This window comes from Salvia miltiorrhiza, chromosome 3, assembly GCF_028751815.1.
Source record: "Salvia miltiorrhiza cultivar Shanhuang (shh) chromosome 3, IMPLAD_Smil_shh, whole genome shotgun sequence".
Taxonomy (NCBI): Eukaryota; Viridiplantae; Streptophyta; class Magnoliopsida; order Lamiales; family Lamiaceae; genus Salvia; species Salvia miltiorrhiza.
In genome coordinates, this window is record NC_080389.1 from 52,199,473 (window position 1) to 52,215,415 (window position 15,943).

At 36.1% G+C, this 15,943-nt stretch overlaps 1 protein-coding gene and 1 long non-coding RNA gene across 19 annotated transcripts; one reads left to right on the forward strand and one right to left on the reverse strand.

Annotated features, from left to right (window-relative positions):
- Positions 1-3,944: 3,944 nt before the first annotated feature.
- Positions 3,945-5,339, forward strand: LOC131014275 (uncharacterized). The gene is made up of 4 exons (XR_009098138.1): positions 3,945-4,253; positions 4,382-4,492; positions 4,593-4,681; positions 5,289-5,339. It is a non-coding gene; the product is annotated as an uncharacterized LOC131014275 (long non-coding RNA).
- Positions 5,340-5,828: 489 nt separating this feature from the next.
- LOC131014276 (pentatricopeptide repeat-containing protein At5g16420, mitochondrial-like) lies at positions 5,829-15,581 on the reverse strand. 18 transcript variants are annotated; one of them, XM_057942201.1, is made up of 9 exons: positions 15,254-15,581; positions 14,743-14,841; positions 14,217-14,644; positions 12,883-13,075; positions 12,211-12,381; positions 11,382-11,482; positions 11,164-11,232; positions 11,050-11,094; positions 10,092-10,340 (listed from the first exon to the last, which is right to left on the reverse strand). In XM_057942201.1, the coding sequence occupies exons 1-9, from the start codon at positions 15,419-15,421 to the stop codon at positions 10,337-10,339; spliced, it is 1,278 nt and encodes a 425-aa protein (XP_057798184.1). In that variant the 5' UTR covers positions 15,422-15,581; the 3' UTR covers positions 10,092-10,336. The 18 variants fall into 18 exon arrangements, 10 of the variants coding, with proteins under 10 accessions (XP_057798180.1, XP_057798184.1, XP_057798185.1 ...); XM_057942202.1 differs by having other exon boundaries at positions 11,056-11,094; positions 12,883-13,078; XM_057942200.1 differs by having other exon boundaries at positions 12,883-13,078.
- Positions 15,582-15,943: the final 362 nt, after the last annotated feature.

The window sequence follows — 15,943 nt, forward strand, 5'->3', positions numbered from 1 at the left end:
CTCCTTATATATGCACCAGTGGGCAGATATCTTCAAGGGAAAGATGATAATTTTTTTTGATAAAATCCCAACTTCCAAGCCCCTCTAACCAAGTCACAGAACAGTAAGCAATGAACAGAAGTCCCCAATCCTTGTTACACCATGAGCAAATACATTGCGTGGGAATGTGATGACGAGCAAGATTTACATCCGTAGCAATAGGGTTCTTCGTAGCGCACCAAACTGAATTCCACCAGTTTCTATGGTAGGACGAGGACGTCAACTTATGTGGTTATCAACCAATTTTGAATTGATGAATATCTAAATAATCCCACCTCTAAACTCATGCAAAACAAATAATACAATGTGCGAATTTACTACAAATTGAAAATGTTGACGTAATTTTAAAAATAAAACAGAAAATGTTGGAACGTTATTTAAACGTTTTAAAAATTGGGTCTAATTTGCAATAAAATTCAAAGTTTGTTCTAATTTCTTATTTTTGTTCGTCCACGAAAATTTATTCTAACTTTTTTTCTTTTGAAAATAATCTCACGAACTATTACCCTATTGACTCAAATTCTTTAATAATGACAAGTATATTGTGAATACTAGTTGATGAGGACAAAAATATGCATCGCTTGAAGATCGGAAGATTAAAGCAAACCTGACCGAATTCCCGATAACAGCACTGTTGACCGGGTGACAATCCGAATTTCTCGTGATTGATCTGATCCAAAGAGCCCAATATACTCAACCTGAAGCAAGATCAAGCCAAATAAAGTACATGAAGAATTAGAGTCTAATTATAAGTTCAAAATGAGTCCTACTCCTCAATGCCTTTGCCTATAAATACATGTAAAACCTCATTGTAAGATCATCATTCACAAATTCTCGATTACTCATATGCGTTACGCAATATTCAATACAAAGTTCTCTATATTTTAGCAAATATTCACGTGTTCTTTAGCTTTTCGTTAGAAGCAATATTTTTTGGCACAACATGTATATAATGAGAACTTAAAATAAATAGAAACGAGGAATGAAAACAATGCCACGTAAGCACATAAATTAAGGTGTTTTAAATTTATTATTGAATTCAATATAATTTTTTTTAAATTATATAATTAAAAAATATAAAAATGATTGCAAATGAATTAGAGTCGAGGAATTTTAAAATGATAAAATATAAAAATGTATAATATAATCATTTTCCTATTATATATACACATAATATATATAGATTACAATCAAGGAGGTGCAAGCGTTTCAATTCGCTTTGACGGGACGATTACTGCTGAGTAAAGGAGACAAGCCGAGATCAACGTTGGAATTAAAATAGGAGCTTCAATCTCTCTGAAATATCTCTTCCACTTGGCAATTGATTCCGTTAGGTAAATGATATTTCACCCTTCGATTTACGACAACAGTGGATAAGGCGATCGCGAAAGGGAAGGCGATATGGGAGCTATCAAAAGGTTATCTCCGGTTACGTGAGTGGACACGTAACTTTGACCCCCTTTCAAAGAAAATTCACCTCTGGCGAATGTTTGGGTGCGTATACATTATCTTCCCATTGAATATTGGAACCCACAAGTTATTTCGGGAATTGATCGATATCTGGGACACCCTTTACGCATTGATAGCGCCTCGACGGGGCGTAATTTTGGTCAGTTTGCTCGAATCCTCATTGAAATAGATATGTCTCAAGCTTTACCTTCTTCGCTTTTAATTGATGGTGGCGAATTCTCTTTTTACGTTGAGTTTGTGTTCGAAAATCTACCGCTATATTGTAGCTGTTGCAAGATAACGGGGCATGCTCATGATACATGTCGACGTAACAAGGCGGGCATACATGCGGTAAACCCTGATGATGGTGTGGTTATCAAGGAAGGTATGAAAGCTCATCTTCCTCCTGCTAGCAAGACGACAACCTCGAATGGTAATCATTGGCATATTGTTAAAGGGCCAGAAAGGGTTTTGGAAACTCCGCATGCTCCTGTTGAGGGTACGGCAGGCGCTGAGCATGATAAGCCGGCTAGTAGTGATGAGGAGGTGGATGAGGATATTGAGATGGAGACGCCGGCTGGGGATCCGGCTGAGGAGTCAAAAGGCAATAACTCATAGACTAAGAGCGTGGCTCTTGCAAATGAAGCTAAAAAATTTGAGCAAGCTGGAGAGTTGGTTGGTCAGCAGGCTCAAAGAGTGGATGGTGATTTGGGTGGGCAAAGCAAAGACTTGCCCACTTCTGCTCCAGAAGATATTGCTAGTCGTATCAGTCGGTTAGAGGAGCAGGTTAGCCAAGGAATGCAAATGCTTGTTAATCAAGCACCGCCTAAGCGACGGGGACGTCCTCCAAAGGGTATGAAGCGTCCGCGCGTTCCACAGCCTCAGAAAGATAGCATAAAAAGTTGCCTAAAAAATGCGGAAGAAATGGGTTAGAAGCTGAGGGACTTTGTCATTGATCATAGCAGAAGTGCTAGTTTGCGTGTTATGAATAATATCGTCAAAGGCCGTTGGTCGGAGGAAATGGAGATGGACGATTTTATTTATTATTAGGTGTTTTTTCGATTGGGTTTTTAGAGCGTTGAAGCTTTAGGTTGTCCTGCGTTTTTTCTTTTTTGCTTTTTTCTTCTTTTTGACGAGTTCCTTTTTCGAGTCTCGGGCCCCTAGTCTGCGTTCTTGTGCTTTCAAGGGTCTTTTTTCTTTTTTCTTTTTATATCAAACCTCAATTTAATAATAGATTAGAGCTTGAAAGCTTGTAGGAAAGGAGAATATGGCCATCCCAGGGCGGATCCTTGGGGTTAGGGGTGCTGAAGCCCCCAAAATTTTGAGTTTTTATTTATTTATTTAAATTATATATATATATATATATATATATATATATTAGAAATATAAGAGAGATTATAATATATTATTTTAATAATCATAATATCCACATTAATTACTTAATATTTTACAGTGATTTGTTATATTCCCTCCGTCCCACTAAAACTGGCTTATATTTCATCTTGAAATGTTCCACGATAAATGGAATATTAATTTGTTAAATTTGTGTTATTTTTGTCTTATTACTTCTTTTTCTTAGTTAATTTTTAACGTTAAATTTGAGTTAATCCTCAAATTAAAGTAAAGTTATGAACTATTAATAATGAATTATTGTTTATTTTTTTAAAAAGATGAAACCTTAAAAAAAAACGCATAGAAGTATGTTTTTTATATGTTTTATGTATTTATTAGTATTGAACTAATGGAATACGAACAACTATATATTATAGTGAATGACTAAGTTTTAATATTAAGTCTATTAAAATTCTACTTGGACATAAAAATAAATAGTTCGAAATATTTCCAAAAAATTGATTCGAGAGCTCTCGCCCTTGTGCCAAATACCTTCAGATGCCATACATCAATAAATTTATCCCCCTTAACAATAATTCTAGGATCCGCTCCTAACTATCCCCACAAAGAAGGTGTGGAGGAAAAGAAACTCCCCTACACATCAACGTAGGCGTGATGCATATGTATGTTATGCAATATCGAAGAGCATGTGAGAAAACAAATCAAATGTAAATAGTTTATTTATTGTCATATTAAAGTCACCATGCTTTCAGATATCATATCAATTCTAGCCTCATATTTTTTCCAACAAAATGATGTCGGATTGTTTCACTGGATTTAAGAACCTCATCTAATTACATGATCACAAATAATGTTTCTCAACAAAATGTTGTCGAATTGTTTTCACTGGATTTAAGAACCTCATTTAATTAGATGATCGTAAATAATGTTTCTCAACAAAATGTTGTCGGATTGTTTTCACTGGATTTAAGAACCTCATCTAATTAGATGATCGCAAATAATGTTTCTCAACAAAATACTGTCGGATTGTTTTCACTGGATTTAAGAACCTCTTCCCACCAACAGAGAGACCTTCAACATCACTCTACACAACTTTCACTCACTTTTTATTTATTTATTTATAATCTATATATCTATATCTATTATATAAAACACCAGTTTTAACGGTAATACTTTGGCGCCAGATTTTATCTCTCCCACGTTTTCTCCAACTTTTATTAACCACGATTCGATCTTCTCCCACGATTATCAACATCTGAAACCCTTTTCATGAACTCTCTTCAGTTCCAGATTCCATAACGGCTCCTTGCCAATCCATCGTTCATCAAATTCAATCGAAGATTCGGCTGCCATTTTTCAGTCGTCAACTGTCGCCCTAGCGCCGCCCCCTCAGACCAACGTTGCTCAAAACGGTAAAGCAAAACCAATCAGTTTCTTCCTCACTCACTCTCTCTCTCTCTCTCTTTGTTTCGATTCTTCTCTCATGATTTTAAAGAAAAATTCCCAATATCTGAAACCTCTTTCGTAAACTCTTTTCCAGATTCCATAACCGTTCTTCTCTGTTACATCGCTCACCAAACTCAATCGAAGACTCGGCCACCATTTCTCGGTCATCAATCGCTGCCGCCTCAGACCAACGTCGCCCAAAACGGTAAAAGCAAAACCAGCCAGCTTCTTCATCTCTCTCTGTTTCTATTCTTAATATCTTATTCAACATATTTGAATTCACATGTGAGTGTGTGTCTGTGCAGACAGTGTGTGTGCAAAGCAAGATACAAGATTAGTCAATACATTGAGGGCCACTGCATCGGAAATTAGAGAAGTGTTTCTAAAAGTGCTGGTACTAATTTCAATTTCAACTTTTTTGTGGGTTAATTGAAATTTTGAAATTGGGTTTTTAAAATCAAGATCGGATTTTGGTTTGAAAACAATGAACATCAAACATGGTGGTCAATGTTTATCATCTTGAAATACTGCAATGTAAAACTTCGGCTGATGCAGCCCTCCACGTGCGGCGGATTCGCAGATTGGAAGGGTGCCGCGTTGGTGTATTTCTCTGCGCCAGCGGCATTCTCTCTTTTATTTCAGCAGATTGTATTTCTTTTATTCAATCTTCACACATAATAGTTGGACTTATGTTTTATTGATATTTAATACATAAAGTTGAAAGAATAGTGTTTTACGTATGTATTATGCTCTTTGAAGTGTCCATATGTACTTCTAATGATTGATTCATTAGATCAGAAGGTAGTGTAATATAGTCTTTCACCTATATTAAGACTCCTTTAGGTTGAAATATAGGCCCAACTCAAGAATGATTGCATGCATAATTTTTGTGCTTACCTAATGAAAATTTGCAAATAAAATGGAAAATAATGTTTTCTCTGGATTAAATTGGTTGTTGCATCTAAAATATTTATTAATTTCATATTACACATGTAATGTAGGTACTCTTATCCAATAGTTAGAGGTTTCACAACAATCGGAACTGGAGGTAATGATTTAGTTTCTATTCTATTGAACAATTTAATTAACATAAATTTTATTTTTGTTATCAATTAGTTTAACTCATAAAAATATTTTGATATTTTATATGAAATATAAAAACTTATATCATAGTCCATGCGACGATCCGTGCATCGCACGAGAGGGCGTACTAGTAACAAAATAAATGACACAAAAAAGATGAGTAAAAATTTATTTGAAACTCACAAATATTTAGCGTAAATTACACATTGTGCCATTGAAATATTTAGCGCAAATTTGATACCAGAAGTCGTGACAAAAATTTATCAATCGCGTCTTCAAACGTAAAATCCTGACACGTTAAAGATAATCTCGATTTCTCAAGTTTGGAAATTAAATCAACATCATCCTCAGAATTTAGAAAGCCACAAACTGGTATAATTCATTTGCACTATATTGACGATATTGGCTTTTCATTTTATATATAACAACCATCTTCATTTTGTCAGGCAACAAGATAATTCATTGAAATTCAACCCTTTAATCAACTTGCTGTTTGGATTCTTATTACAAGTGAACAAAATCTCACATATATTCTCTCTTTCAAGTTCCAACACAAGTTGCCGAAATTGGCTCGTTATTTCTGAATCCCAAAATGTAGAATATTCCACAAAAATGCATGAATACACACAAAATATATATATAGTTGCACATGACACTATAACAAAAAGATTTATATAAGGAACATTAGGCAATAATATGGTCATCATTAGAAATTAATCCGAGCTTCAAGATATGTAGTAGAAGCAATTAGGGAGTTTGAAACTTCTCTTGGCGCTCTGGTTTCCTTGGAAACTGCTCCATTGATCCCCTGCCCTTCTTCAACCAATCTCTTCCTTGCTCCCGCCTTATAGTTTTGTAACTGCTTATATTTGTCTTTGAGATCCCTTCAAACTATTCTTCACCATCATCATCATTGATGCTACATATGCCTAACATGGTAATTGCTTATGATTAGGTTAATTATACCTTGACACTAAGGCAGATCAGCCATGGTAGCCCTCTTTGATGAGGTTGTCAACTGCGGCATCTGTCATAGATTCCCTTCAACTCGAGACAAGAAAGATCTTGAATCCCTTTGCTTTGATCTCATGTAATGTTCAGCTTATTTCCACTGCATCGTCCCAATAGAAAAAAGAAGTTCAAACAGATCAGCAAGGTTGTGGATTAAGGTATCGCCAACATCAAAGATCCATGCATCCTTGCCATCACCTTTCGAAGTGCAGAAGCTGCTGAGATAGAGCCGGCATTACTCGACAGCTCTTTGGCAATCAGCCTTGTACCAAATCGAACCCATGTATTTTCCTATGTAGTCAACACATTCTTGAGGGACAACCTCGAACTCCCTAATGTCGTTGAGCTCAACATTCAACCTCCAACTCTCACAGTAGTTCTTCAGGCTTGTACCAGAAACAAAGCTCTTTATTTGATTCAGAATGTTTCAATCTGCTGATCCTACGCCAATCAGCAAGCTTACTGAAAAAATTAATAGGAATGCAGTGTTTCTTGCCATGTCAACTCAGCAATGGCACACACACACACACACAGAGGAGAATGTTGATAAATTGACAGTCAATTGTGCTAGATTTTAGCTGTTTTACTCGCATAAGTGGGGTATTGATGTCGTTAAATGGTTTGGGTGTTATAATTGTAAAGATTAATCCAAATGAAATATTAAATTGTTGGTAATAATTATTGTTGGACTGATAAGATGTCACTTTTTCTTTCATAATTACATAAACAGATATTGAAAACTTCCTTGGATGAGTATCCGAATAATATTCCAAACTTAAACAAATTTCCCTTCAATTCACATTACATCTATTTTCTAATACGCAGAACCAGACATAGGTTGATGACTGAGGATTCAAAATATTAGAAGTACTGATTCAAAAAAAGAGAGAATTTAGCCAATGCACACCTTCAACAGTAGCTGCAGCCAAAGACATGATTTAGATGCTACAAGGGCAGACATGATATAAAAGAAAATGGGGCAGAAAAAAAAATTCCAATTCCTCCAAAGTTAAGACTCATAGTTACTAGCAAACATTTAGTTAAGAAACTATGGTTAACCTCTATATCTACATAAATTTATGAGAGCTTAAAACTGAACAAAATAGTACATGATATTTCCTGCCCAAATGCACCCTTCTGTGTATGGCAAGTCATATATCACATTTTTTCTGCTTAACGCTATTATATTCATGTATCACCATGACCAACTTTCATGGTTTTGCAAAGTCTGCTAGACTATTTATTATTTACAATAATGCCATGAACTTTCAGTTAGTGGATGTCATATTGCATCATCATAAATGATTTTACTGTCATTAAAGGGAAAGATAGCAACAACATGGCATCATGGTATATATAACAAAAATGCAGGGGAATCTTATGCCACACCTTCTGTTGTGTCTGGTTTGCATCTAGCTGTTCGGTACAGGAACCAGATTAAATATTAGTGAGAAGCCAAGCCACAACGAATGCAGCTTTTGGGAAAGATCATTACTGCAGATTCAAGTTATACACATGTGTAGCACCAGAGCATTGACCTCCAAGCATTCATCCAAACTCAAATGGGCAAGGAACCTTAAGCCACATTATCCAATAAAATGCTTTCCAAAGTGGCGCTAACGTTGCCATGATTAGGGACAAATTTATTCACTAAAATTCTCCAAGAATCAGATTTGACCTCCACGTTATTAGCGGCAGCAGCACTAAGGACATTCAATATATCTGCTTCGCAACCAGAGCTGCACAGCCCTTCAATTAAGATGGAGTAAGTGGATTCATTTGGAGAGCACCCTCTATCCAACATCTCCTCAAAGATTTTGATCCCTTCCTTTGCAAAACCCTTTTTGCAGAACCCATTAATCAGTAGGTTATAAGTAAAGGAATTTGGAGGGCAGCCAGATTCCACCATGTGATCCCACAACCTTCCAGCCTCGCACAACTCCCCTCTGTCACACATCCCTGCAATCAGCATGTTATACGTCAAAACGCTAGGTATAGAACCCCTCTCAAACTCATCAAACAGCTTCCTTGCTTCCCAAACCTTCCCTTCCTTGCATAACCAATGTATAAGTGTGCTCAATATCACGTTATCTGGAGTACAGTTCTTCACCAACAATAACTTCCACAAGCTGCAAGCTTCATCAGCCTTCCCTTCCCTGCACAAGGCATCTATCACCTTACAACATAAATGTGAGCTGGGCACATAATTATTGTCAAGCATATCACCAATCATATTGACTGCTTCCCCCGACTTCTTCACTTTGCACAATGCCTCAATCATAACACTATATGTAACATCATTTGGCTCAACTCCATTCTCCACCATCTCATCCATCACTTTCGTTGCATCAGCAAACCGACCCAGTTTACAAAACCCATCCATCAGAACTGTGTATGTGGTTGCATCCGGCAGCCAACCCCGATCCAGAAGCTCATCGAACATTCTCTTTGCTCCCAACATATCACCACGGTCCACATACCCGGTCATAATAGTAGTATAACTGACCACATTAGGCACCATTCCTATTCCAGGCATTTCATCCAACACCTTGAGCGCACCCTCTACATCATCCTTCTTACACAGAGCTTTTAACAATATATTGCAAGTGAACACATTGGGCATGATTTTGAACCTTTTCTGGCAATTCTTGAACATAAGGTAGACAGTATCATACTTTTTGTTCAGAACCAAAGCATTTAATAAAGTGTTAAACGAGCGAACTGACCTCTTCACTCCAAAATCATTAACTTGAAGGAATATTTTTATCGCCTCTTTGGGTCTGCTGGCAAGTCCGTAATACCGAATCAGCGTGATGAATACATTTTCGCCGCATTTGATTGGTGAGGCGCGTAATGCATTTAAGAGGGAGGGTATGGGGTCGAAAGCGCGCAAGCGGGAGAGCTTGTGGATAATGGAGTGGTAGGTTTCGTAAGTGTGGCGGAAATTGGGGTGGTGATTTCCGGCGTAGTGGAAGATCTGAAGGGCGAGATCGAGATTTTGCTGTTGGGTGATAATGGAGCAGAGGCGTTTGGGGGTGAGGTTTCGTGGCCAGGGTTTGATTGGTGGCGTGACAGTGTATGACTGGAGCAGTTCGGATTCGGATTTCATGGTGGAGAACGGGTGGGCTGCGGCGGTGATGCGGCGGAGAGGGTGAATTTTCCGATAACCTAACATGGTGAATTTTGTTAATCTGTGTGGAATAATTTGCCTAATTCAGCATTCAAACTCCAACTCTCATAAACGCAAACACTGCTCCTTCTTTGCATTCAAGAATATTCCAATCTGCTTATCCTCATATAGCCCAAGCAGCAATGAGTTGTACGAATATTTGATTTGATTAATTTGAGTGTAATAGTATTTTGTATCTCTACGGCCTTCTTTATTCATCGTTGCCATAAATTTAGGTATGAGAAATTGAGAATTGATCATTTCGATCTTGAATCTTAATTGCCTATATTCAAAATCGGGTCAAATTCCCAGAAAAACGCTAGATCGTGACTCGATTCTGTAAACCGTATCTTTTCCTCAACTCAAGCTTTCTACAGATACTGTTTGATTGCCACTGTACAGTGTTAATCTTTGATATAGTAATAAAATAAAATTTCCACACAAATCCGTGTTAAAAGCAAACAACCAATGCAGCTTAAATAAAATGAAGAAATCAGCTTTAATATGCTCTAAGCTATTCCTCTTTTAATTCCTCTACACAAGACAACAAGAGATGGAATAGCATTTCAAGAATGTTAACTCATACGTAATGCACAAGAAAATTAGGCAACATAATACATAATCTCAATACTTGATGTATATTTACACACTAACTACATTAATCGACTAGGAAAAGTCCATTTCTACCAATTGCAGCAAATGAGCCAGCACAATCATGTTATAGTGGATCTTCCTGCTCCAAAACAGATATGAAAGATATAAAGACACCAAATTCTCTCACCCACCTCACCTACAAGTATCATCAACAATAACTATCAGCACTTTTAGGCTCTATACACATTTCTAAACAAAATTCAAGGAATTATGGAAACTATATGTATTTATTTCAATGAGCAAAGCAAGATGAAATGAAGCTATTCATACTCAAATTCATTCAGACACCTAAAATATTAAAAATTCTAATTTCATCTCACTGACTAAAGAAGCAAGAACTCTCTTTATCATATCATGTCTTATTAATATTAGTAGAACTCAGAAGCTAGGTGCAGAAGTTAATTTCACCTGTAAAGGTGACATGCAATGCAACTTAATTGTACTCAGAAACGTGTGCTGTCTTCGACCATAGACGTGAGTCAGGGCCTACCAACTAGTGCTTATATAATACACAAGTATAACTATTAATCTTCTGGGGAACTTACTACTTAATTCTTGGATGTTCTTCAGACTTCATATTATAGATTTTCAACTCATGATGAAATCTATTTTTCTCTGATAATCATTCAAACTGTTCAGTTTGACTGGTAAAAAGCATCAGCAGGACATTCATCAGAGAACGAGTAGCACCATGTAAAATAAGTTTTTAAGCACAGGGAAGCATACAGAATTTTCAGTAATAGGAAAACAGGAGGCAGCATTGCTAGATAGAGCTTTCCATTGACTTAAAGTTTTAAATAAACAAATAAAAGAACGGAGAATTATATAGATAGAATTAAACAAACCCACACTCTTTATGCTCCACTGTGCCGGCTAAACAACTGCAGTGCCTGTCCAAAATGAACCAATTTAGGGGAAGAAATCATCAAAACTTCAAAAAGACAGTTATAACAACTGACCTGGTTGCCAAAGAATTTCCTATCAATTGACCCTCCAGCTCGCGGAGATAGGATCTGAACAACTTTGACCTACAATTACAAGAATGCATTTTCCATTTAGAAGTGGAAAACCTTCACAATCTAGACCTTCATAAGGTTCTAAAAACAGTACGAGACATTATGAACTTGGTAAAGAAACCACGGCAAACAAAAAAAGGAGTTTGAAACTGAAAATGTACCATGAAGGAATTGCAACTGCTGCAAGGACTGGGGATAGTTGCCACAATTGGTTGACTTTACCGCTTAGTAAAACTTCCAGGTAGTCCGCAACACTTTTTTCCTGATTCAGACAGATAAACAGAAATAAGAAAATAATTGGAATTGCTTTCTTAGCACGGTCAGCTTATTATTTTATTTATTTATTTTGAAACGGTAGTAGCACTGTCAGCTTAATGTTAAGTCAATTGACATGCACTAGCCAGAAAGTGGATCCTACCGGTATTTAACTTTGTTGTCCAGCTTGAAGAACATATAGACACAAAATGGAAAACATCCTTTCTTCCCTGGAGATTACTCATATCATATTTTCTAAAATTGTTGGAAAGTGACAAATAATAATCAAATGAAGATCAGATGGTGGATTACTGTGCCCAAAGTCAAAGGAGGAGGTACAACAAACAACGCTCAAGCGCAGGGTTGGCACACCAAGCAAAAAGTTATACATATTACATAATTTTCCTTCTAGTGAGCTGAAAAGACATATTGAATGTCTGAGAGAAGCCATTCACTTTGAATATGCAACATCACATTTTTTCACTTTCCGAACAGTGGTACAGAAAGAAAAAAAGTGATAAGAGTCAACCCAGTTTCCAGTTACCACTTTCCACTTTCCAAGCACATTGGAAGTTGATCAGCACATATAGAATATTAGAATTGGTTTCTTTTAGTTCACAGGGGTTCTAACTCTAAAAAGCAGACTCAAGTAGAAGTTACTCCCACTAAGTGAATAAATACATCCATAAACTTCATATTCAGTATGTAGATGGATAAAATGCCAGGAATGCTCACCTTAGCATTCATCAGGCCCTCATTCAGAAAATTGTCCTGAGACTTTCCCGGTGGTAAGCTGAACACTTTTTGATAGAGCTTTGATATGGCAGGGATCTCATATGAAACAGACATCAGATGCTCAAGTAGAGCGCTCCATCTATTTGCAACGCATCCTAACAACAAGAGCTCCTACAAGAGAGAGAGAGTTATGTAACTGAAACTTTCTGCACAACTTTTTCCCACAAAACTACAGACTGTTCTCAAATCGGGAGAGGCAAAAATTCATAAAACTACTTTTTTGGTCACGCAATACACTTAAAGTGTGTTCTCTTTGGTTATAAATTTATCATGAGAAAATAAGGGATAAAAAAATTCTCCCTTTAAATCCCTCATTTTCTACAAAAGATAATTTTACCTTTTCTCATTCCTCCTTTTCATTTCAAGGAGGGATAATATTATCACACCAAAAATGGAGGGATAATATTATCCCTCCTTGGAGTGAAAAGAAGGAATGAGAAAGGGTGAAATTCTCTTTTGTAGAAAATGAGGGAAAAGAAATGAGGGGTCTAAAGAGAGGAATTTCTTTCATCTCTCATTTTCTCATGATAAATTTACAACCAAAGAGAACATACCCTTATAAGTTATAACAAGAAAAATAAAAGTTAAGAGGTAATGGTTCGATTAGCTTACTATCATTTCACAGAAATCATCACTCTGAGCTGGGATATTTAATCGTTCTAACACTTGAGTCCATTGGCCTTCTGGCGTAGAAAAAATCATACTGGCACCAGAAATCAATCTTATGGTCCGCTTGTCAAGCATATATGACAGGCTTCTTGCTCTCCAGCGATTCGAGTAATCTGATTGAAGTGGGACCTCCTCGCTTCTTTACAGCAATATCAACCGGGGAAAAAAAAAAAAACTTCATTCTAGAGCAAAACTTGGATCCAGTTCCACACTTGCAATCAAGTATAGATGACTAAATAAAGTATTTAAAAAGAAAACATATAAAGCAAGTAGAAACAGATAATTAGCTTCAAAAGGTAGTTTTCAGCTCTAATACTAAGAAGTGACAGTTCAACCTGATTGTGAATCCATACCCCTGAAAAGGTTTCTCTTGTAAATTTATCTATGCCTTAAATGAACTTCCAACCAAAATGATCCAGATTTACAATATCCCCAATCAAGAACCAGAAATTGAGAACACAACCTACAGGTGCTCAAATATTCCACAGTTATGATAAGATTACATGATTGAGTATTTTTATCCTCATTACTAGGATTTAGAGATCTAGGCTAATCCTCAAAAGTAAACAACATTTACTTTGAGGATAATCGTAAATGGATAAAAATAGTATAGGCTATCCATTGTTTACTAAGATGGATTTGAACTTTGGGATATTCCAAGGCCCTAGATAATTTCTATCATTTTAGCTAATTTTGCTTGATTCATATCCCATTGAAAGAGTAGGTTGGAGATATCCTAGTAATGAGCATAAAATGATAAAAATACTCAATCATGCATCTTATCAAAACGTCCCCCTAAAGAAAGCTTGTGAAACAGTGGAGCTTTGACAAGAATGACATTGTTTCAGTCTATATACTTAATACCTCTATATCAAACCAAGAAAACGTAGAAAAGCTAAGCTTCTCAAGAGAGGCAAATCCCTAATCCAAATGGGAAAATCGTACGTCCTACTACATGAGCAAGATTATGCAATCTGAGAATTCCTAAGTAAAAATTTCTAGGGGAGTACTTTTTAAAAGCTCCGATGATTGAATACCATGGGAATAATCGGCTAGGATATTATTAAAACTAAGAAAATTTTAACAGATCAATCTTGCTTAAACCAAAATAATCTATTACAGAAGTTACAGGTCAATGCAACCTAGAAGACAGAAAGAGTGGTCCACTTCCACATTCTATGTAATATGAAATTGAGGAACTCATTAAAAGCGACTATACTAAATTTCTCAAAACAGCCACAGAATATTTCAAAAAGTCCAGAAAGTCAAGAAACTACATTGTCGATTGTTTCAGCGGCTCTAAGTTTGAGGTACTCCCAAGCTCATCATGCATTTTCAGTCTTAGAGTTTTCCAGGTATTTTCCAAGCCAGCCTCCGCTACAGTAGAGCATGATACTGCCGATTGCCTTATCCCAAGTTGCTGGATAGTGATCACACTAAAATCATCATCCCCCCAATTGTCATGTTCTTCAAAATATCTGCTCTCATTTAAGTTGGAGCCATTTGAGGGAAGCAGATTTAATTTTTCAAGATATACGTCAAGGACATTGCCGTCTATCCTCTTAAGATTGCTAATGTCCATCTCAACAGATGCTGTAATTATAGCTTTTAAATGAGACTCCCTCAGGGGAAAGGTATGAATTAGATGCTCTAACATAAGATCCCTCGCTCGAACCAGCATTTCACATGACAAATGAGCAAGATCCTGCTCAAAACGCATACAGAGAACTGAAGCAAATGAAGATACAATGAATTAACAAAAACAATCAATCCCAAGTCATTTAAGATCCAGAAACTCTTAACCTTAGGAAAATTGGGATCCAATGTCATTTTATGTAAAAGAGCATCAAGCTCTTTAACAGAGTCTTCATAATAAGCCGAACTCAGTAGGGCCTTCGACACCTAAACATATTTACAAAAATATTAATCAATAATTTTCAATATGCTGAAAGGAATTATTTACTCGTACTTAAGCAATTTAAGCTCATCAACCAAGTCCCCGCGTCTATAATTGGTCCGAAGGTAAAACCACGACGGCTCAAACCAAAATTGACAGTGTTAAACCAATGAAGAGACTTGTGATACCCATCGGGCTCAGCATTTTCATTTTCTTTCAATTCCTTTTCCAACACCTAATAACGTGTTTAAAAACGAGTTGAATCAGCACAGAAATTTCAGCTATCACAGATGACTGGAAAACCGAGGCATGCAACCGCACAAATTCCTTGAAACATGTTCTCGTAAATTATTCGTGAATAATAAGACCTGTGACAAATTAAAGAAGAGAAACGAAATTGGGGAATGCATTACTCACATTCTCCAGAAAGAGCGCCCATTGAAAGGATCTCTTGATGTTGTTGGAGTCCCAATTCGCGAGACGGCCAGTTGATTGATACCCAGAAGCCAAAATCAACATATCAATGTAACTTTTTATCAATTTCATTAAATCTTCAATTGCTATTTCAGGGTACGACCAACCCATTTTCTGATTTTGAGAGTTCTGTAACCCTAAATTAGACACCACTTCATTTCAACAGATCAACTAACGGACGTTGAGATTTGAGAGGAGTGTTTGATTTTCCCGCGCTGTTGCAATGGTTTCAGAAACCGCATATCCAAAATTATCGTACAATAGAATTTCCGAAAATTAATGTTCGATTAATCAATAATCTATACTACTAAAAAATCAAGATTTTAATTTAAAATCAGTTTTAAATTGATTTTAAAATTTAGCAATTTTATAGTTATATTAAAATTGAAGATTTATCTATTCTTTTTAATTTAAATTTTCTTTATCTTCTTATTTTTTTTGTTTTAATTCTTTCTAAAATTATAAAATTCAATTAATTATAAAATATTTAATATGTATTTCAAACTATAGATCACGATAAAAACTTTAATTTGATATATTTTTTATAAATATTTGATTTAAAATGTAAAAGTTATATTCTCTCCGTCCCTGAAATAAGTTTATTTTTTTCCTTTTTGGGACGTCCCCAAATAA